Below are 22,201 nucleotides of genomic sequence, written 5' to 3'. Positions count from 1 at the left end.
GCGGTACTGCACCTAGACATGCAGTGTTGGTGCCTTGCTCACTAGGGACCTCTAGGAGCAGCTTGCAGTACTGCACTGAGACACACAATGCTGGTTCCTGGCTCACTACACAGGCATTTGTAATGCACCAGATCTCGCATTACTGAAAGTATGAGCTATTGGCTTTGCATTATTATTTGCAACGCGAATACCTCAAACTATCAGTAATGCGAAACCTATTGCTTTGCAAATGCTTGTTCTTGTTGTATCCAGGAAACTGCTAGGATATCCTACATCATCCCTTGTTCTTTCAATCTAATCCAAGATAGACTGCCGAATGATTGTCAGCTAAGGATATGGAGAATTAAAGTACCAACATTAAGGCATATTAACTATTTGGTCCATAAGGTTGATGTTTTACTGCAATGGGTAGTGAAATAACCTAGTTACGATTGTGCTGTAGCCTCACTCCCCTACCCCTGCAACCGAATAGTCTGGAGCAGCAGTTCTTAACCTCAGGTTCACAGACACCTGTCCGCGAAGCCTATTTAGGGGGTCGACAACTGTTCAGAAAATGAAATATTACCACATTCATAAAGTTCATAGCCAAAAAAATTGAAATCAAAAATATTAAATCTCTCTGTAAATGTGGAATTTGAAATTGGATGCTAAAAAATAAGTTGTTATCCTTTGTGGGAGCAGCACAAGTAGAGCAAATGGAATCTAGAGTGCATGGTTGGTGGCCTGAACTGAAGAAGCACTGCTGTGCTCCAGCAGAAAGCATTAGGAGCAAAAAAAGACAGAAATGCTAGTGTCTGTTTACCTTTTAGGAAAAACAGCTGCATTTTGAAAAGCTCGAACCTTTCCATTAAAATTAAATTTTTGACCTTTATAATTTTTTGTTTGTTAAATAAAATAATGTTTTTTGTATGTGTTTAATGTATACTTGTTTCTGTATTGTTGTATATTGTTTTGAGGTTCAAAATGTAGAAATAGCTTAGGCGGGAGACTGCTGTTTCTGGTAGTGATTTGTTGGGGGTCTACAGAAGTTAGAAGGTTAACAACTACAGAGAAGGGACTCAATGTTCTAAGCTCCGTTCACTAAATGTTCACTGAAACATTTGTGAACAAGGCTTAGTTTTTCTGATACGACTGATGTGGTAATCAGCTGCATCGCAACATGCACATTTTAAGGAGGTCGTAAAACCTTGTGTCTTATCGAAATTCATAAAGCAGGGGCAAATGCTCAACGCCTATAGGGGTAAAAGAGCTTTAGCCCCCCTCCCCCACTGTGTGTCTCCGCCTGGCTTTCTGCAGCTCGAGCTACTGTTGCATCGGCTGGGCAGTGTCTAGAGTCTTATCTCCACCACACCCAAGTTTTTCACAGGTCTTTTAGAAAACATTTAAATATTTACATGCCGTTTGTGAACTGGTTAACGAGGCTCTGTTTTATTTTTTACTGCTTCCAGTACCCCCTGGGTCTCCACTCTGCCTATTCCTTTCATTTGTATTTTATTTTTACTGCAACAGTGGGAGAATGCATTTAGTGAAAGGGCATCACATGAGTATGGATGCCACCTTTCCAAAAGAAAAATACCAGCCATTTCTTGTTGTTTAAAGAGTCTGGAAAGGCCTCGCCTTGACACCAAATAGGACTGTAAATAAAATGGAATGTGTTAATTTGTAACATGACTTTTCTGTGTTTGTTTCCTTTAATTATTAGTCATTTATCATTAATGCAGCCATAGAACACATTTAAAATTGCTTTGTATTTATATTTGATCTTTGAAGTATGCACAGATTAGCGCTAAAAATACCGGCTTTGTCATGATTTTACTAATATTTGTACTGGCTGGAACATCAAAATATCGGTGGTGCCAGTAGAAATCCGATCAGCTGGCAACCCTAATCACAAGACTGAAAGTTAATTGAAAGATCAGCAAATTATTTATTTTCTCCACCCTCCAACCCTGATTTATGCCATAATAGCAATAGTTTAACTTATATCTGAAACCCTACGCCAGCCATCAATACAATGCCAAGTTACTTCAGGTGTCTGGGAATACATCCTCCATCGAGACAACTCACTCCTCATTCACACTGCTCACCCTTCACTTTTATGCTCACCCGCACTCACAGCAACTCCCACTGCTCATCAAGCACTCACACCATTCACCCTCCTCCTACCCTGCACTCACACAAGCACAAGCACAAGGCTCACCCAGCACGCACATGGCACTCCACTCACTTGTAACTTTCACCGCTCACCCTACACTCACAGCGATAACACTGCACTCACGCTGTTACCCTGCACTTACACCGTTCATCCTCATCTTACCCTGCGCTCACACGAGCACCTCACTCATCCTGCACTCACAGCAACATCACTGAGCTCATGCCCCTCGCCCTTCTCCCTCTACTTATCCTGCGGTCACATGATCACACTGCTCAACCTGCGCTCACAGTGATCACACTGCACTCCCACCACTCACAATGCACTCACGCTTTTCACCCTGCACTTACACAAGCACATTACTCACCCTGCACTTATGTGACACTTCACTCACCTGTCACTTTCACGTCTCACTCTGCAATCTTTCTCAAACAAGCACATCACTTAGCATGCATTTGTTCCTCCCACTCGGCACTTTCACCCACAGCCAAACTCATCCGTCGCATCACTCACCCTGCAGTCACTCCTCTCACCCTACTCTCACACTGTCACATCGCTAGCTGTGCACTTATAGGCGCTCCTGTCACTCACACAGCTCACCCTTCACTCACAGACAATCACAGCACTCATCCTGGAGTCACACCACTTACCCTGCACTTCCTCCTCCCACCCTGCACTCACACAGACAAGCCTGCATCCATATAGGCACTCTGTTCATCCTGCCTGCACACAGAGACAATAGTCTGCCGGACCTCATAGGGACACACCACTCACTATGCACTAACTCTTCTCATCAAGCACTCACCAGTCACTCTCACAAATGACCCTTTACTCTCGCCACTCACCCTGCACGTCACACAGGCACACCATTCACCCTGCATTCACACCGCTCACACCACCCTGAACTCACTCCTCTCACTCTCATGGGCCTTCCTCTCACATTGCATTCATGCAGCTCACCCAACCACTCACATCAGCACATTTCTCACCCTACACTTGCGCCGCACATGTTGCACTCACTCACACTGTTCACCATCACCCAGCACTTACAAGAGCACACCTCTTACTCTGCACTTATACAAATTACACAACTTTCATGAATATACACATATTTCTACAAAGCCACCCACAAAATACCTTCCTTTTCCAAAGTACTAGATGCCTACTTAATTCCATCTGCAACAATGGGGTTGGTGCAAGAGGGGAGAGTGGACTGAGAATGTGGGATGGCACACAATCCTCAATCCAGCACCATTCCCCAAAGCCTCAGCCTTAAGGCTGAGGCTTTGGGCTATCATTGAGGATCATGTGCCATTCCTGGTTTTCCATTCACCGCAATACTTCCTTCATGGACATGTAGTTTTTTTACATTGTAAGTTGGGTCCCAAAAAACAAAAAATGGAAAGTGTTACTGGATAAAATTCATGGTTACGGAAGAAGACAAGCATTTCACAAGATCAGTTGGATGCTGTGAAATTACATTTTAGAATGTGAATAAGTTATTTTCCAATACTGTAACTGCTTGAGCCACATGTGAAACCAAATATTAGCCCCCCTAGAGCTATTTTAAGCATGTGCACTTTTCATTCACATCATACTTGTAACAAACATTGACAAAGCAATATATTATCATTTTTGAATCGGGTTTAGAGAATATGTTTTTCATTAAAAGGAAAAGCAGGTACAGCAGAAGCAGCAGGGCAAGCTTTTCTAGCATAATAAAAGCAGATTGACAAATGGAAGTGGGAGTAGCAGTGTGTCACTCTGTGAGTGTGACAGATTACAAATGTACGAAAGAGTGCAAGAGATATAGTGAGAATGTGCGTGTGAGACAATGTGTGTCTGTGCGCGTATATATGTGCTATGCGTACAAGTGTGCTGCTGGCCTGGTATCCTGGAGGTTATTCTTGCCTTATAGACAAGGGCACAAATAGCATATGGATAGCAGGTGTTACCTATGGCAAACAGCAGGCCCTGAAATGCTTCTCTTAACACATCATCATTGGCTGTGGGGACTTGAACTGTTTAACTGAGAAATCCGCTAGCCCAGCCATACATAGCGGCAGGGACACAGAACACAAGCCACCACACCAGGCCGTGATATGATGCACAAAATGTTGGACCTGATAGTTGAGGTAACTTGTCATAAGATTTCCTGTACTCATTTTATATGGGGTGTCAATAGCAAAATGCTGACCCGAGGATATTGGGTGAATTTTTAGAGGTACCCCTGATGTGAAATTTCTGGTGCTGTCATAATAAATGTACTCCTTGGCAAAAGGGACTCACCCATGAAAATAATGATGGCCGTAGTAAAGTGGAAGTAATTTCTGACTTAAGAGAATTGAAAAAAACAAGATCTACTCATAGGAAAGGCCAGGTTTCCCTGATGCACCATGGAAGTACTGGAATATTTCATGAATGCCCTATGAGGGCCTGCGGCGTTTTAGCAAATTTGATCCCAAAAGTCTCAAAATTTCTCAGAGGAGAAGTCTACTCTCCCTTAAACCATCTACAAGAAATATGTTAACTTGTTTTGCTTGCTGGAATTTGGGGGAAGTATCACACCTCACCACTTACATAAATCTTTTTCCTCATATAATGGCTATGAGGTTAACTCTGACCCCATTTCTGGAAAAGTTTGTACTGGCCGTTTGCTGGGAGCAGGACTGCCGCTGCCCGCGTCCCACGCAGTGGGACATCAGCAGGGCAGCTTTCTAGTGGCCGCCCGTCGCAGCCTCCCCCCTCCCCCTGTTCCGCCTCGCGAGCGAGGCCGCGCCCAGGGAGGGGATCTCCCAATGAGTGTGCCGGTAGGAGGCGGGCTGATAGGGGGGTGAGGCTAGCCCCCCCTACTTAGGCGTCCCTCTCGCCCAGTTCCTCCTCTGCTTCCTGCGCGCCGCTCCTGCCTGGACACGCGTATTGCCTTACCTCGCTGCATCGGTCCGTCGTCCGCTCCGTCCTCGTGCGCCTCCGGCCCCCGTGGCACTGCTGATTGTCGTCGCCTCCACGCTTCTTGTTCTGGTGAGTCTTGCTGTACCCACTCCGCCCCGGCCCGGTCCCTGGGCAGTACCAGGTCGACGGGGCCCTGTGGCGAGGATCGCCACGGGCGGAGGGGACGCAAGATGGGGGCATGGGGGGTTGGGGAGGCGGGGTTGGGCTAAAGAGCACGCTGTTTTGATTTCGCCCGGACCGTTGCGGAGGTTGGGGAGTGCGGGCCAAGCATGGCTGATGCCATTGAGTGCGGCCCCGGCCCCTGGTGTCGATGGTTGGGCCCTGCGGCCTGCCTGCTCCTGGGCGCTGCGACAATTCCTTCGGGTCGAGTGCCCGCTGGATAAGGAACAATGATAAGGAATCTGATTGCAAGGACTGAGGCGCAGGTCCTCAAACACAATCCGGTCGGGGTTTTCGAGTCGCGGGGCCGTGTCCGCAATCTTGGATTTCGGGGTAAATCACTTCATCTCCCCATGTTTAAAGATGTATGTAATATACGTTACGCCGCTACTTCGCGCCCATAACTGCGGCCTGTTTTCCCGCTACATAACGAATACAGGCATGCCCAGGTTAGCGATCTCAAGCGGCGTGGTGCGTTTGAATCCTGGGCCCGCGTCCGCATTCTGTGATACGGGGATTAATCCCGTGCCTAAATATTAATTTAATGACGGTGCTGCGCGCTACAATGTCTTTGGGTCGCGCGGTTGCTCGATAACGAATACAGACTTAGAGAGCAAACCTTCACAAGGGCCTGGCTCATGTCCTCAATCCGGGGGGGGGGCGGGGTTTTTCGAGCTCGGGCCCGCGGCCGCATCGTGCCTTGTAGGAGAGCGATTGTGGTCTGATAATGTAACCGGTGCTCATTTACTTCGCGCTGTACAAACTGCATTGAATGAATATGGTAACCGATGCTCATGTAAAGCTCCGTCATACCTTTGCGCAGTACAAACCTACATGAAATAAATATTTTGATGGCTGCTCATGTAAGCTTGTAACTGATGCTCATGTAAAGCGCCGTCATACCTTCGCGCTATTCAAACGTACATGAAATAAATAATATTGGGGGGGGGATAGGCACTCCTGCTCCCCCCCCCCTCCTCACAATTACAACAGCGCTTTAACCAGCGCTCACGTTAAGCACTCCCATTACCTTCGGGTTGGTCCAATGCTACATAGGGAGGCGCTTCTAGTGCGGGGGCTGCATGGTCGAGAATTGGCGCCGCTACATCTAGGCGGGTGGCGCCGGCTAAATTAGCATCCTCCAAGGCCGCAGTGCCGTACCAGGTGCCGCGGCTGGGGGGTCGTGGGGGTACAGGCGGGCGAGGCGGTATATTGAAAGAAGTGGTATGTATGACCGCCCGTTGGGCTCCCGTCTCTGTGCTATCCCCCCCCCCCTAGTGTACAGTCGCGCATGTGTTCTGGTTGCCCCGTTCTCTGGTACAGGAATACAGGGGGCGAGCCGCGAGGTCGCGTCCACATTCTGTGATTCGGAGCTAATCACTTAAAATCTCCCCGTGCCTAAAAATTTATGTAATACGGACGGTGATACGGGCTCCAATACCATCGGGTCGAGTTCGCGCTGGATAAAGAATATATGCATAAAGAGCGAAACGTATACAAGGACCGAGGCTCAGGTCCTCAATCTGGTTGGTGTTTCGCGTCTCGGGGCCGCGGCCGCATTCTTTGATTCGGGCCAAATCACTTAATCTCCCCGTGCCTAAATATGTATGTAAATACGGGGCTACGCGCTCCAATACCTTCGGGTCGAGTTCGCGCTAGATAAAGAAGATATGCATAAAGAGCTACATGTAGTCAAGGACCGAGGCTGAGGTCCTCGATCTCAATCTGGTTGGTGTTTTAGAGTCTCGGGGCCGCGTCCACTGCCCCCACAGCGCCCAGACCAGACCCCCCGTGGCGGGAAGCAGTGAGGTGCACAGCGGCTCCCGCGCTGCTCCTAATCCGTCTCCGGTGCGCCACTGCCCCCGACCCCACTCCACTCCAAGGTAACAGGATAACCCCTACTTTGCGGAGAGAGGTCCTCAGTAGAGCGCTCCAATATCTTCGGGTCCATTTCGTGCTTTTTTAAGCACGTACAATAAGAACCCTCCTGTCACCTTGTCAAAGAAAAGGGCAGGATTTGCTGGCTGCAGGCCTCTTTGGGATAGGGATCTGCGCCAGGGTTGATTCCAGGGTCGCGGTGGCGGCCTGCACCGCAGCTCGATTCCAGTGCTGCGCAAGACAACCCTCTCCCTCGCGATATGTTCTACCTGGCTGGGCCTCTGGCGCGATGCAGGCGGCAGCTGCCAGGCACCATTTCCAGTTAAATTAATACGCTGCGTCTTTCAGTTACTGTGGGGATGTCCAGCAAAGCACCATATCTTCCGGATCTGGCCATGGGCGAGGTGTGGGTCATGATGTCCTGATTCCTGTATCAGGAGCCCGTTTGACCATGAGTCAGCGTTGTTGAGGCCCCGTCTATAAAGAGGCAAGCTGCGGAAATCTATTTTCGGCATTGATTAGACTATCCCCTGCCCAAGCGTCGCAGCAGCGTGATGCCAACAGTCACTGTGGCCTAGTGTGGTGCGGTGGCCTTGGCACCCGACTTTGGAGCACAAAACTCACGGTTCGATCCCCGGTGACACCCTCAGCCCCATGTGACTTTGGACAAGGCCTCCAATTCCACAGTGGCCCCCGGCGCCTTGAGACCCGAAAGGGGGGGAATAGTTCGTATTCGGTCCGGCTTCGTGAGCAGAGTAAATTAAGGGGGGGCGGCCGGCTAAGAAGCCGCATACCCTGTGCCGTGGGAGCCGGTTGGAGATTAGCGTGGGTTCACGGCCCCAACACACCAGCACTGCACAGCTGGGAGCTGCCTGGGTCCCCGCTGATCGCGGGAGGTGCAACACCTGTGGCGCTCCCTGGTTAAGGTTATCGCCCCCCGTCGGCTACGCTGCCGTTGAGGGTGGGGGGGCTTGCAGTGGGCTGCGTGCGGCTGGCGCAATGGACCTGGCACGGGGATCGTTTAGTATGATACGAATCTTGTAAGCTCCCCGTGCTTGAATGTGTAATGTAAATAAGGTGCTCAGGTAAAGCGCTCCAACACCTTCAGGTCAGTTCGCGCTATATAATTCTGCAACATGTATTGCTGACTTCCTATATGGCAGATAAATGACACAAGTGCGTGCACTGTTCACATATGCGATCATGGGCATTAATAAACCCCCCGCACCTCAATGGAAAATCTGGTGCGGTGCTCGCGTGATCCGGTTTTGGGGATCGGGTAATATGATACAAATTTCTTAAGCACCCCCTGCGTGAGGATGTAATGTCAATACGGTGCTCATGTAAAGTGCTCCAAATGCCTTATTGTCGAGTTCGCACTATATAAATATGCATCATGTAATTCCAGGCTTCCGATGAGGCAGATGCATGATACCAGTACATGCACTGTTCTCATCAGGCGATTACGGGTATTACTAATCCCCCCCACGCACCTCAAGGGTTAATCTGGTGCGGTGCTCGCGTGACCTGGAATGGGGATCGTGTTCTATGGTACGAATCTCTCACACCCCCCGTGCCTGTATGTGTAACGTAAAGACATTACTCATGTGAAGCGGTGCAATACCTTTGGCGTCGAGTTCGCACTATACAATATGCAACATATATGTGCTGGCTTGCTATAAGGCAGATACTTGATACAAGTGCAGGCATAGTTCGCAAGTTTTGCTCCGATACCTTCGGGTCGAGTTCACGCTAGATAAATATGCAGCATGTATTGCTGGCTTCCTATAATGCAGACACATGATACAAGTGCACGTATTATTCACAAGAATTGCTTGTGCCCACATTCGCGCGCATTAGATGATTACGGGCATTACGACATCCCCTGCACCCGAATGGGTTATTCAGTCGGTGCTTGTGTCCGGCGCTCGATTAATTTCGCGCACATTACGGTTTGAGCTAATCACTAATCGACCGTGCCCGAATAGGTATGTTAATACCTATGGCTCATGTACTGCACTCCAACACCTTCGGGCGGGTCACGCTGGGACTTTGGGCAGATAATTTAATATCCACGTGCCCGATGATGCATGTATATACAGTGCTCATGAACGGCGCGCCATTACCTTCGGATCGAGTTCACGCTGGGTTGCGACGCTGGGTAAGTCAATGAATATCGCCGTGCCCGAATATGTATGCGAGCTGCTGGACCTGGTATGCCTGGGTTCCCGAGGGTCGTGGACCTGGCGGCTCATGATCTCACTCCCGTGCCCGAATATGTGTGTAAATATGTTGCTCATGCACAGTGTTGCCATACCTTCGGGTCGAGTTCGCGCGTCATAAAAGTGCTACTTACAGCAAGGGTCGCGCAGTCCGATCCCGACCACACGTGACCACGTGTCGCTCGTCTACAACCTTTTGCTGAAAGGGGGCTTGGGTCGTTTGTCATTGCTGTTTTTGTCTCGACACCCACCCCCCCATTCCTTACGGCCCCGCCCTCCCAGGTGCATCAGTCCTTGGGCAGGGCGGACCATGGGGAGATAGTCCTAACGTAGAACGGTCATTGCCATGTTAGTGACAGTTAAACACGGGTCGCTGCCGACAGTCTAAAAGAGGTATGCTTAAGCCTGCAACTCGGCCCCGCCAACATGCTTATGTGGGCCGCCTTCAACGGACACTGATATGGGGAACCCACACATATCTAACTGTAACCTAGACACCCGGGTGGGTGCCTAGTCGGGCGGGGCTACGCAACCGAGATAGAATGGTAGTTATTATCTAATGCTAAAGGAAGTCTGGTTTGAGCCACTAGATGGGTTAGATATGGGTGCAGCTCAGTGCCCCAATCGCATTGAATACGGGGACGCACTGACATAGCGGCAAAGAATAAGTGGTCACCACATAGCGCATCACTAGGGCCTAAATCACGGCACAAGGTTACCGGCGTGATTGTCCAAGTGGTTGCGGGTGCGCCGCTCGCGAGCGGATGGCAACCCGTGGTTTACCTCTGTCTCAAATCGACCGATAGTTCATGGTTAAGCCGATTAGCCTGCAGAACACTGAGCGGGGCACCATAACCAAGAGTTAGGCCTGCAGGAGGAGTAGCTGAAGGAACCATATAGGAATAGGTCCAGATGTACTTTGGGGGGCATTCCCCTGCAACCAAAGACAGATTTCGGGTTGCTTCAATGAAGACCTTCCACCCGGCTTGTGGGTGGTATAGTTGTTATATAGCAAGTGTGCGGTCGTTCAAAGTTTGGTAAAGACCACGTAGAGCCCCAGGGCGTCAGGGCATTATTGACCGTGCAGCATTCGCAACGTTCAGAATAGGGCCGGTATTTGCACCAAAGTTTCCGGTTGGTTCCCACAGACTTGTCTGCCCCCAAGGTTATCCTCTAGGGGTAGAACTTGAGACTAAGGGGGCATTGCCTGCTTCGGCGGCACAAATAAGCGAGAGCTACGATGGGATGGAGTTAACATGCAGGTCCTGCCACCACTGGGTTCCCCCCAGGCGATGGGATCAATTTAGGTGGGACCTCGAAGTCTACGTTTCCTGGGAAGCTTCCAGCGGTAGGGCATTTAGCAACAGATAAGGTACCAGCGTGTGGGTATCCGATACCTGCTTTCCAGCAGCACCGTGCCCTGGGAGCACGCGCGTTGCCCTAACTCTGAGGCCCACCCAGAAGGGGGCCCGAGTAGCAAAACAAGTGAATAGGCTCCAGAGGCGGGCCTCCGGCCTTCAGCTGGGTGAAATCACCATCATTTGGAGATAGGCCCAGGTAAAATAGTGCTTTTCGTAATGCCTAGAGGACCATTGCGGCGGGTGGCACTCTCCACCGGAATCACTGGTCGCGTACTGCAGCTGCAGGAGACTGGGATCCTGGTTACGGACACTTTTACCGTTTTCAGGGGGCGCCGCCAGCCAGCATATGGGGGCTGCTGTCCCAATAACTGGGGTGTCAGCGGGGCAAACACATGGGGACATTATGACAATAGAACATTGGTCACGCCCAGGGTGCACCGAATCTCTACTTCAACGGAGCAGGAATTTGGCACCGCTGGGGATGCTCTGGGTTGTGGTGGGGGGCACCCCCCCGCCACCCTCCTTCTGAGGAGCATGATGGGAAGGGCGTAGCAGGACTTAGTCAATCCTCAATGCGTGAACTTTACTGTCAGCGCGCAATGTTAAGCCGGACAGATTCCCGAAGCTGGTATGCCTAGGGGGTTACATCACTGAGTGATCGGTAGGGGCATAATTCCCATAAGGAATAGGGGATGGTGGGCAGGGGCAGGAGTCGCCCCTTGCCCATGGTCACGCGCAGGCACCGAGGAGCACTCCTGTGCTCCGGGTTTAGCAATCAGAGGGGCTGGCCAAAGGTTAAGTAAACCCCTTCTCGCCTTCATAGTCTAAGGGGGCAGGCCCAGAATTGTGAAGAGGGTAACCTGCCCGCATGGGGGGCGAATAGTTCTTGGCACATCTCCCCAGGCCCAATGGGTCCTTTATTTCAGCAGACCCTATTCCGATTAGGATAGCGTCTCGGGCCTTGGGGGCTTAGATGGGGCCATCTACAACACCAGGAGCTATAGCTCACTGGTTACAGAACAGGACCCATAATTTAGCCCACTAAAAGCTGGCTCGCGGGGGCAGGGCACCTATAACAGCGAAGGGAGGAAGGGGGGCTCTGGCAGCGACGGAAGCCTCCCCAGAGCTGTGGCGGAGTTACAGGGCGATCTGGAGGCAGACGGGTACAGTAAGGGTACCTCTGCGACAGGCGGTACAGTAAGGGTACCCCTGTCCGGCACAGTAAGGGTGCCCGAGCCAAGGTCCAGGAGCCGAAGGGGGTTCTGGGAAGACCGCGACGGCGCCCCGTTAGTCCTTCGGGCGGTTGGGGGGCCTGACCAACCGGGGGTGTGCCACAACACGCTCCGCCCCTGTCAAAAGGGGCGGGAGTAGGAGACAGATCACGTGACCCAGTGGATGATCTGAAAATAAATATGTGCCGCACTGTCGGGCATCGACCCACCGTGCGTGCTGGCTCACCAGGCGGGCGGAGCAGCGAGGGGCTGCTTGCCCTGGATCGCCCGTAAGATAACCCATTTATCGTCATACTTATGTTGTATGAAATAAACCTGCAGCAGTTCTTCACCCACAATTTAAGTGTCAGTGTAATCCTTTGGGTGACGTTTGTGCATGCGTGTTTAGTGGAGCGGATGACGGTGTGGTCACTATGCCGCTGCCCGCGTCCCACGCAGTGGGACATCAGCAGGGCAGCTTTCTAGTGGCCGCCCGTCGCAGCCTCCCCCCTCCCCCTGTTCCGCCTCGCGAGCGAGGCGGCGCCCAGGGAGGGGATCTCCCAATGAGTGTGCCGGTAGGAGGCGGGCCGATAGGGGGGGCGAGGCTAGCCCCCCCCTACTTAGGCGTCCCTCTCGCCCAGTTCCTCCTCTGCTTCCTGCGCGCCGCTCCTGCCTGGACACGCGTATTCCCACCCTTTCCGCTTACCCTGCGTGGCGGAGACAGCGCGTTATTGGAATGTTTTAATGTTTCTTTTTTTTGCGTTGCAGGCGGAGTTACAGGGCGATCTGGAGGCAGACGGGTACAGTAAGGGTACCTCTGCGACAGGCGATACAGTAAGGGTACCCCTGTCCGGCACAGTAAGGGTGCCCGCGCCAAGGTCCAGGAGCCGAAGGGGGTTCTGGGAAGACCGCGACGGCGCCCCGTTAGTCCTTCGGGCGGTTGGGGGGCCTGACCAACCGGGGGTGTGCCACAACACGCTCCGCCCCTGTCAAAAGGGGCGGGAGTAGGAGACAGATCACGTGACCCAGTGGATGATCTGAAAATAAATATGTGCCGCACTGTCGGGCATCGACCCACCGTGCGTGCTGGCTCACCAGGCGGGCGGAGCAGCGAGGGGCTGCTTGCCCTGGATCGCCCGTAAGATAACCCATTTATCGTCATACTTATGTTGTATGAAATAAACCTGCAGCAGTTCTTCACCCACAATGAAAGTGTCAGTGTAATCCTTTGGGTGACGTTTGTGCATGCGTGTTGAGTGGAGCGGATGACGGTGTGGTCACTATGGCTTTAGGGCGATGCAACCAGTGTAGCCACACCTGAAGCGGACTTTGGTGAGGGGTGCTGTGATTTTTATCTAGTGGAAGTATTGACTCATGGTAAAGTAGCATGGAGGATTAATGAGCCTGCTGCAAAGAACGTATACCATGCAGATCACGGAATTTTGTGTTAAGTGAACTATGAACAGCACTATAACAAATGGAATGTACATGAGAGAAAGGCTATGGAGAGATGAGGTGCACTGTTGGGGAGAGGTAGTGAGGGAATTCATGGAGAGGGAGGTTATGGGGGAGGAGAGCGCCAAAAAAGACTGTTGTAACAGCCACCACCAGTGCTCGAGCCTCACCTGGCTGGGAGTCTTAGCCAATCACCCCCACCCCCGAGTTCGGTTCTAGTTGCACCCCTTGGCAGGGGTCATTCTGCAGACCCTGCGATCATTGCTAAGGAACGGATAGAGGCATGAGCGGGGCAGCAGACCACTGCCATCCATTCACATTCCTTCCCAGTGAACATTTTCATTTGTAAGTAGCTCGAGTCTCCAATGTGACATTGGCTGATTTAAATCCGTTTTCAATTGGAAGGAATGACAAAGGGGGGCATGCCATGCAGCATAGTGGGCCCCTTGATCACTCTATGCTCTTCCCCCGAGGCCGCTCACTACCATTTCCAATGGGGAAGTTGTTACACAGGCACAATAAAACTTTGTGTATCGGCTACTAACCCGTGATACATTTCATTGGAACTAACAAAGAGGCGACACCCTTTCAATGCCCTCTCCTATTTGCTTTTCGGAATGAGTCACAAAAATTACTTTGTGAATCAGAAATACTTTTCCGACTCACAAACTAACTTTTGTACATTGAGACAAGGATGTTTGCAGTCACAAAGCTGCCAATCGCTGGCTTTGAGAATGCGAAAAGTTTTTTCACATCGAGTCCAAGGTTCCAAGCTGTATTTATTTGAATTAGTTGGAGTGTCCCATTTGGTAAGCGGGGGGGGGGGGGGGGGGGGGGGGTGAGGAGCAGTAGTATCCGGATGACAAATACAGTCATGAATGTTTTCAGCCGGCCCACCCATTGCTTCTGTTCTCAATAATTCACATGGAGCCTTACAGCTGCACGACAACATCCATATCCTTCAACAAAACACAAACTGTATGAACAATTATAAACCATTTTTATTTACTGACACACATGAATATCCTAACAATACCACACGGAGTCACTTCGCACGTATGATCAACTCTTCAGTTAAGAACATTAAAAAGTGTTCAGCTCACTCCTGGGATCCCTTCAACAACGTTAGATCCTTAATATGTACATCCGCCCCCAATGCATTTCAACTCCGCCACATACAAGTGTCCTCTTCTGCTGCCCGGGGGTCATCCGTGCAGCTCTCTTGATGCACGGTGCCTGGGTTCCCAGACAGCAACGTAGGGCAATGGTTGGGTTTCCTATGCTCACCTGCATTTATGCCAAGTAGATCATTCTAGACTATGTGCGGAGTCAAACTGCCTCTGAATGAACATGCCTCAACAAAATGTGTACAACACAAGTTGTAAGTAGTGTTTTTTGATTCGACCAACATAAAACACCAAACACTCCATTCTTTGAAATGCTATCTCTACTGCGTCTAGCTAGTTCTCACTAATGTCAAGAACAGAGAAAAAGACCTCCTCTAATTCGCTTGTGTACATTATCCTGGATGCCAGGAGAAGCTAACAGTTTCAAGTACACCCTATTACAGAAAAATAGAAAAACGAATTTTTCATCATAAGTGAAGGCCCACAACACTACCTACTCATGGTCACAGCAAAGCATTTCCATAGTTCTCCTTATGTCCTGTCTGTATACCAATACTGTAAAAGGGAGAAGAGAAAAAGGGATTTTGAGAGAAGAACTGAAAAGCAGGAAGAGAATCGTAGGGCAACTAGATTTAAGACTCTTGGTTTATTATATAGCCTTATAGCCAGCAGCTGAGGGCTATACCAGTTGCAGCACTGGGGTACTGCGTCTTACCAGGAGACAACATGAGTTTTCACCTGCTGTCTACTACTACAGGTGTTTTATTTCAACCACAGAGGTGTTAATCAAGAAATCAATAACCCGGATAGGGCACTGATGGATGCGACGTTGTCGCCTGACGAGATTGCTTTGGCCATTCGCTCGATCGCTTCTGGCAAGGCCATGGGTCCCAATGGCCTTCCCATTGAACTGCATAAACTGCGCCCGGACAAGATGGCGCCTCATCTCCGCGACATGTTTCTTGAGGCACGTGACGTGGGCTCCCTCCCCTATGATCAGCGTCTCGCTACCATAGTCATGATTCACAAGGAGGGGAAGCCGCGCGATCGGTGTATTTCTTACATGCCCATCTCCTTATTAAACGCTGAGCCTAAAATTCTTGCTAAGGTTTTAGCTAACCGTCTGGTTGGGGTCGTCGGCGACTTGATCCATCCGGACCAGTCCGGTTTCATACCTCACCGTAATACGGCCCTGAACCTGAGGCGTCTTCATGGAGTGCTCGCCAGAGCGGGGTACATACGCGAACCGTCCGTTTTGGCGTCCTTGGATGCCACTATGGCGTTCGATACCCTAGAATGGCCCTATCTTTGGGCGGTGCTTGCGAAATTTGGTTTTGGCCCCGGGTTTATCAGTTGGGTGAGGTTGCTGTATGAGGAACCGTTGGCTCAGGTAGTTGTGAATGGCAGAGTATCGGCGCCCTTCGGGTTGGGAAGAGGCACGCGGCAGGGCTGCCCGCTGTCAACCCTCCTTTTTGCGCTTGCTTTGGAACCTCTGGCTGCCTGGTTACGATGGGAGCCCTCATTGCGCGGCATTAGGTGGACGCCTGAATTTGAGGACCGCATTTCTCTTTACGCGGACGACATTCTCCTGTACCTCACATCTCCCCGGCAGTCTGATAGTACTGGTCGATGTTCTGAACTCATTTGGTCGCAACTCCGGCTTGGTCATTAACTGGGCCAAGTCATGCGTCTATGTTCTCTCAGGGGACGCTCCTCTCCTTCCGCGTGGCTGCCCTATCCAGATTGCGCTGTCAGGGTTTAAATACCTGGGAGTGTTCATAACTTTGGACCCTGTGGCCCGTTATGAGCGGAACCTACTCCCCCCACTCCAACGACTGAGGGCCGACGTCTCGAGGTGGCGACGGCTTCCGCTTTCGCCGGTCGGGCGCGCGGCGTTGTTTAAAATGATGTCGCTGCCACGATTCCTGTATGCACTGCAAAATTCACTCGACGTCATACCGGCCCGCTAGTTCCGTGAGGTGGAGAGCCTGCAGAGGCGGTTGTTCTGGGACGGGCGACCCCGAATCGCTCTCACAAAATTGACACTCCCTTGGTATGATGGAGGTATTGCACTCCCCGATATCAAGCGTTATTATTGGGCGTCCCAACTGGCGGCGGTGAACCACGGGATGTACGGGCCGGCCCTGAACCCGGCGTTCGAGATGGATAAAATGCTATTGCCTGGGGGGGGACTATAATAGAGCACTCTATTCGAAGTCTCCTGGTGTGCAGCTGACCGGCCCAACAAAGATAGCGGTACGGGTGTGGCATGCTGCTAATGCTGCGATGGGTTGGAAGGACCGCCTGACTCGAGCGACTCCACTGTATGCTTCTGAAAGGCTGGGCTGTTTGTGGAAAACCAAAGGGTTTGAGAAATGGGATATGATTGGCATATGTAAAGTGAGTGACCTCTGGGTGAAAGGGGAGTTTAAAACGTTTGAAATGCTGAAAGCGGAATATAAGCTATACGATAGGGAGTATTTCCGATATGCCCAGGTCCGTCACGCGTTGTGCTCGGTTTTCTGTGATGCCACCGCTATCCCGGAAAACTCCCCGCTGGAGGATAGGGTGCTCGATGGCTACGTGCCTGACAGCACAATCTCCTTGATCTATAAAAAGCTTATCAACGATCGGGCGGATCTGTTGACCCGCTTGAGGGAGATCTGGGTGGCTGACGGTTTGGAATTAGATGATGAGGACTGGGTTTCGGCAATAGCCTCCCCGCGGTAGGTGGCAATTCTGGCCCGCCTTCGGTTCGTACAACTAAAGATACTCCATAGAGTGTACGTCACTGGTCCCCGCCTGATGCGCATGGGTCTCTCCGTGGATGGGATGTGTAAGCGTGGCTGTGGTTCGCTGGGTACTTTCCTTCACGTTCTATGGGAATGCCCTGAGGTGGCGCTCTTTTGGCGTCGGGTGAATGCGGTGATGGAGGAAGTCACTCACGTTGCGCTGCTTCCAGAGGCTAGGAGATGCCTGCTGAACGTGTGGGAGCCAAACGATTATAATGTGGCTCAGACGCGGTGGGCGACTTTGGGAAATATGGTGGCCAAACGTAACATTGCTCAGTTATGGGGTTCCCAGAGGCCGCCCACGGTCTCGGTGTGGAAGGAAAATATGGATTGGTGCATGTTTAGAGAAAAGACGGTGTATGTAGCGAGAGGCAAGCCGCGGAAATGGACTGGGGTGTGGGGTCCGTGGAACGCTGATCGCGGAGACATCTGTGCCCCTCCCCTGGCTGTTGTACTGGATGCCCCTTCGTCCCCCCTAGCCGAGCATTCCTCGTCTGTTAAGTTACGAGTGTGTTACAGTTTGCTTTTTCCTCTGCTCCCGTGCCCCCCTCCCTTCTCTGCCGCTGATCATTGGTTCCCTACCCCGGGGAGCGCATCCTGCTATTCACAATGTCTATTGCCTTGTTTGTGTGTAATGTTTCTTAATTTTAAATTGAAAACTGAAACCTTATCTAATATTGTCACTCAACTGTTGCTTCTGCCTTCATTGGGTGCGATGATGGACTGACGGGCTCCCCGGATTGACCAATCTGTATAACGGTGAATGATACGTCTCATGCTACTTAGCGGCCGGCCCAAAGAGTTGTAGGCCCATGTTTGTAACCCCTTGAAGTCCAATAAAGGTTTCTTTAAAAAAAAAAAAAAAAGAAATCAATAACCGCCTGCTGCACAAAAGCAACATCTGGATATTAGGATCTGAGAAGCTGTATTTGCTAAATCAATTTGATAAATGTGTGAGGTAAGCGAGAAGCATAAGGAAGAAATGTATTAGCCACATATGAGTACTACATGAATATGATGACATGCAGGACTGGTATATCCCATTTATAAAGTTATTACTCCTGTACGAAGTTAGAATCAACTCTTGCAAATCTGGAAATATACAGAAAGACCACACAAAGCAGGCAAACACTTCTACCACAGGAGATAGATATTATGATCTAAGATTTTTAAATCCCTATAATTGAAGTGATATTAGATTGTTTTTGTCTTGCTAGTTTTAATGTTATCACAACAAAAGGGGGGACCAAGAGCTCATGAAGGTCCAGCATACATGCTCCAAAAGATAATGTAGTGTGGGTACTAGTTTACACGTTAGTCTTTGCGGGATGGAAAAATCTTAAACAAACAGGACAAGAGTTCATTCCCCAGGGGCCGTAATAAATACAAGGCACAATGTCCTTTAAATAGGTGCACTGGGTACAAACGAGGACAGTGCGCACTCTAAGGGTCTGTTTGTCTCTCAGCCCGCATCCACAATAAAACAGGGGTAAGTGGCAAACTCCAGCCCTAACTTAATTGGGGCTGAGCCCCAATGTAAAAGAGGGAACAACCTTCCCAAGAAAGCACTGCCACAAGTGTCTGCGACCCCTTCGGTAATGGGAAACGGCCACTACAACGCGGCAGTTTCCACGCATAACCATAACCACACATGCATTACAACGCATGCGTGCTTACAACGAAAAGCCTTTACCACGCATACCTTTACTACGAAATTCATAGTAAAGGCATGTGTGCCAAAGTTAAAAGAAAAAAAAAGGGGGGGTTGGGGCCCCCTCCCCCCCCAAAAAAAAAACGTGGGATTAAAAAAGAGGGCTTGGGGGGGCACCCCCAAAAATAAAATATAAAAACAAACGTACCAGATTCCATCAATTAAAAAGAGATATGGAGGCAATCCACGTCGTTAGAAAAAATGGAAGGACACTTCCGCTTCCTCTTAATGACGTGGAACGTCACCAAGGAAGATCGAGGAGAGGTAAGGGGGAATGAGGGGGTGGTGTCCCACAAGGGAAAAATTTAAAGAGTAGATAAGTGCAATATCCTTTAACAAGAAAATGCCATTAACATGCATAATTTAACAATGAAAATAGTTGTAAAAGTATGCGTGTTAAAGGCATTTTCGTGGTAAAGGATATTCGTGGTGATGGCATTCGCATTGTAACGCATGCGTGGTAAAGGCATGCGTTACAACAGAATGCGTTGTAAAGTCATACATTCTTCGGTAACACCATAGTGCCGTGGGGGCACATATGCCCATTGCGCCCTTGAGGCACTATGCAAAATTTGTCCAGGTATTTGTCTAAAACAGATTTAGGAATGAAAAAATGCTTGATTTATGCGAGGGTTAGTTCCACTTAACTTACCAAGGGGCAAGTCTCTAGGAAAAATGTACATATCTAACGCATCCTGATGAAATGTTTAATCTTTATGACAATTGTGGATGTTTCTGGTGTTATGGTGCAAGGGTTTGCAAGAAAATCTTACAAGCCTGGTAAACGCTCCTGGAGGTGTCTGAGTGGGTATGCACAAATATTAGGAATACAGTTCTCTAGCTTAAACAGCACATGGCAGCTACACCTGAAAGATCTGGATTCTCACTGTGGGAAAGTCATCGACACATGCTCTACGCCAGGGACTGAACTGCAGTGGTACAATTACGCTACCCTCTTCCCTTTCCTCCTCCAACCCTTGAGTGCACCTCTTCTTTTGGGTTGCGAGTCAGATGTCAAGCTGTGATGAGCTTCTGCAGCCTGCCCCTCTGTTGGGTTGGGATTTTTTTCTATATTTTCCAGTACCCTGCCTTTCTTTTCTAGTTTTCTGGGGAGGGGCGGCCCTCCTACTCCCACTCTAGCCTGTTTTCCTATGGTCTTGCATTTCCAGCGAGGCATTTACCCACCAGGAGCTGCTGTGTGCAGGTAAGCTCTGCTGATGGGGGAAGTGCCCAGGTACCCTAGACAAGCTACGGAACGTGTCTTAGAGTGCAATAAAAACAATAATGTAAAAGGTTTATTGCAAATGGGCTTTATGGTCTATCTCTTAGAATGAGTATGTTATACAATGCGCCTGGATGGGCATGTAGGAAGCCAGGAGTAAGAATGGTTTGTTGGTGAATATCATACACTTTCCCCTGTTCAATCAACCGGTCACAGATAATACCAAATTAAAAGGAAGGTTTTGTGAAAACTCAAACTGGTGTAATTTACAAACGTTTACATAAATTACGAGCGTTCTATTACTGTAGTCTTTTGTAGGAAACCCTTGCGAGAGATAGCCCTTCTAAATTGTGAAATGTTTGTTGAAAGGAGTTGGACTATAACAAAGCATTCAGACAAATATGCTGAAGTGTTAATATTCTATCAACATAAGCAAATGTCTTCCATGGTTGTAATAATACAGCAGCCACATCAGATATCTGTCGAAGATCTTTTGCTCAGTTTAAATTGTGATGAGGGTCGCAGAGTGTCCAGTATCTCACAGATATTCATTGACCTCGGACTGAATCGGGCCCCTGCATGGATAGGGCCCCTGGAGGGTGCCCCCAGGCAGGGGCTGCAGAGCCCCTGATCCTGGCAGCATTCACATGCACGGCTTTTTATAGCTGCCTTCTCTTAGTAGCTTTGCACCGGTCCAGTATTTTCAGCTGGTCATTAAATAAACGTGTCTAAACCCAACACCAGCTCTCTTTGAAGGTGAAGGGCGCCTGGCGGTGTTTAGTCGGACATGTCACCACTCAGCAGACACTCGGAGACGAGATTTCCGGATGCCCTGAAGTTTAGCTCGTGTGTCGCACTTACCCAGCGTGGCCAAAGGGCGTAGCAGGAGTCGTCTCTCAGATACGCTTCCATCCCTTCCAGTTGGGGCAGGGCAGCTGGTCACCCGCTCCGTCCGCGGGCCGGTCCCGGGGGATTACACGCTCCACGGGGCAGAACGTGCCACCTGCTGAGCCTGTACACGGGCGAAGGTCACCGACTCTGTTTGCCGAGCCCGGCGTGAGCGCCCAGACAGAACTTCAAAGGGGATGAGGCAAGGGAGCAGGGGACAGTTTACTTTTAGGGGGTAGGGGGGCGGTGAGTGGAAGAGATAAACTGAGCGTTAAACTTATCATTTTAGGCCAAAACACCTACTACCACACGCAAAAATAGGTATACGTTTCGACCAGAAAAAATAAGATAACTATTACGAGAATGGATGATTTGGGACCGTAAGGAGTGTAATAAGCAGGGCACAAGTCCTTAAAAAAAGAAGTGGGGGGACGCTGACGTCACAACAGGAAGTGTTGAAACGAAAGGTGGCTTGCACCATCAGGCTCATTGCCGCCCCTCGCTCACCCCTTAGCTGCGATTGCATCAGAGAAGCCAGCGTGTGAGCAGCGTTCTGAATGAGCTCCGATCACGCCCCAGAGAGGCCAAAGAGTGAATGTGTGGCTTCATTTGCTCCAGTTATGGAGCTCCCGGTAAAATAAGTGGGAGGACGTCATCCACCCACGTGGTACCCCGACTCAAGCCCTGGTAATAAGAGAGTAATAAAAAGCAATACAAAAATGAAAGACTCGTACTCATTCAGAGTGCCGAAGGAAGGAAGCGAGCCTACTCTAGCAGATGGGATCACATAGTGGCATTCCAGAGAGAAGCCTGTCTCAACCGGGCTTCTTGGCAAGGAGTTGGATTTGATGGCTCGTGAGTCGACCCATTCCAGTCTTTGGCCTTTGGGATTAACCATCATTTACATCTCCTACCCCTCCCACCCCTTTTGTGGGGCTCGTGGTTCTACAAGTGCACAGGGACAAACAAAGCTTATATCATCCTACTCTTCTGCCCCTCCAAATACTCCACTCGGTGTGCAGGTTTCCTTTCCTTTCCCAGGCTGTCCACTATTCTTTCCCGCCCGCATGC

At 50.1% G+C, this 22,201-nt stretch overlaps 1 protein-coding gene across 5 annotated transcripts in view; it reads right to left on the bottom strand.

Annotated features, from left to right (window-relative positions):
- ATP11C (ATPase phospholipid transporting 11C (ATP11C blood group)) overlaps nt 1-22,201 on the bottom strand; it is an 804,025-nt gene that overhangs the window by 573,011 nt on the left and 208,813 nt on the right. For 3 of the 5 annotated variants that reach the window (XM_085607957.1, XM_085607954.1, XM_085607956.1), the window contains exon 1: nt 21,104-21,273. The exons of the other annotated variants lie outside the window; for them this stretch is intronic. In XM_085607957.1, the coding sequence (XP_085464083.1) occupies nt 21,104-21,154 (51 nt within the window). In that variant the 5' untranslated portion in view covers nt 21,155-21,273. Of the gene's footprint in view, nt 1-21,103; nt 21,274-22,201 lie in introns of those variants that run through there. 5 annotated transcript variants of the gene reach the window in all.

The sequence above is a fragment of the Triturus cristatus genome, chromosome 5_2, assembly GCF_964204655.1.
Source record: "Triturus cristatus chromosome 5_2, aTriCri1.1, whole genome shotgun sequence".
NCBI classification, from domain to species: domain Eukaryota; kingdom Metazoa; phylum Chordata; class Amphibia; order Caudata; family Salamandridae; genus Triturus; species Triturus cristatus.
Note: the sequence above shows the minus strand (reverse complement) of the source record. Positions and strands in the feature narration are given on the sequence as shown.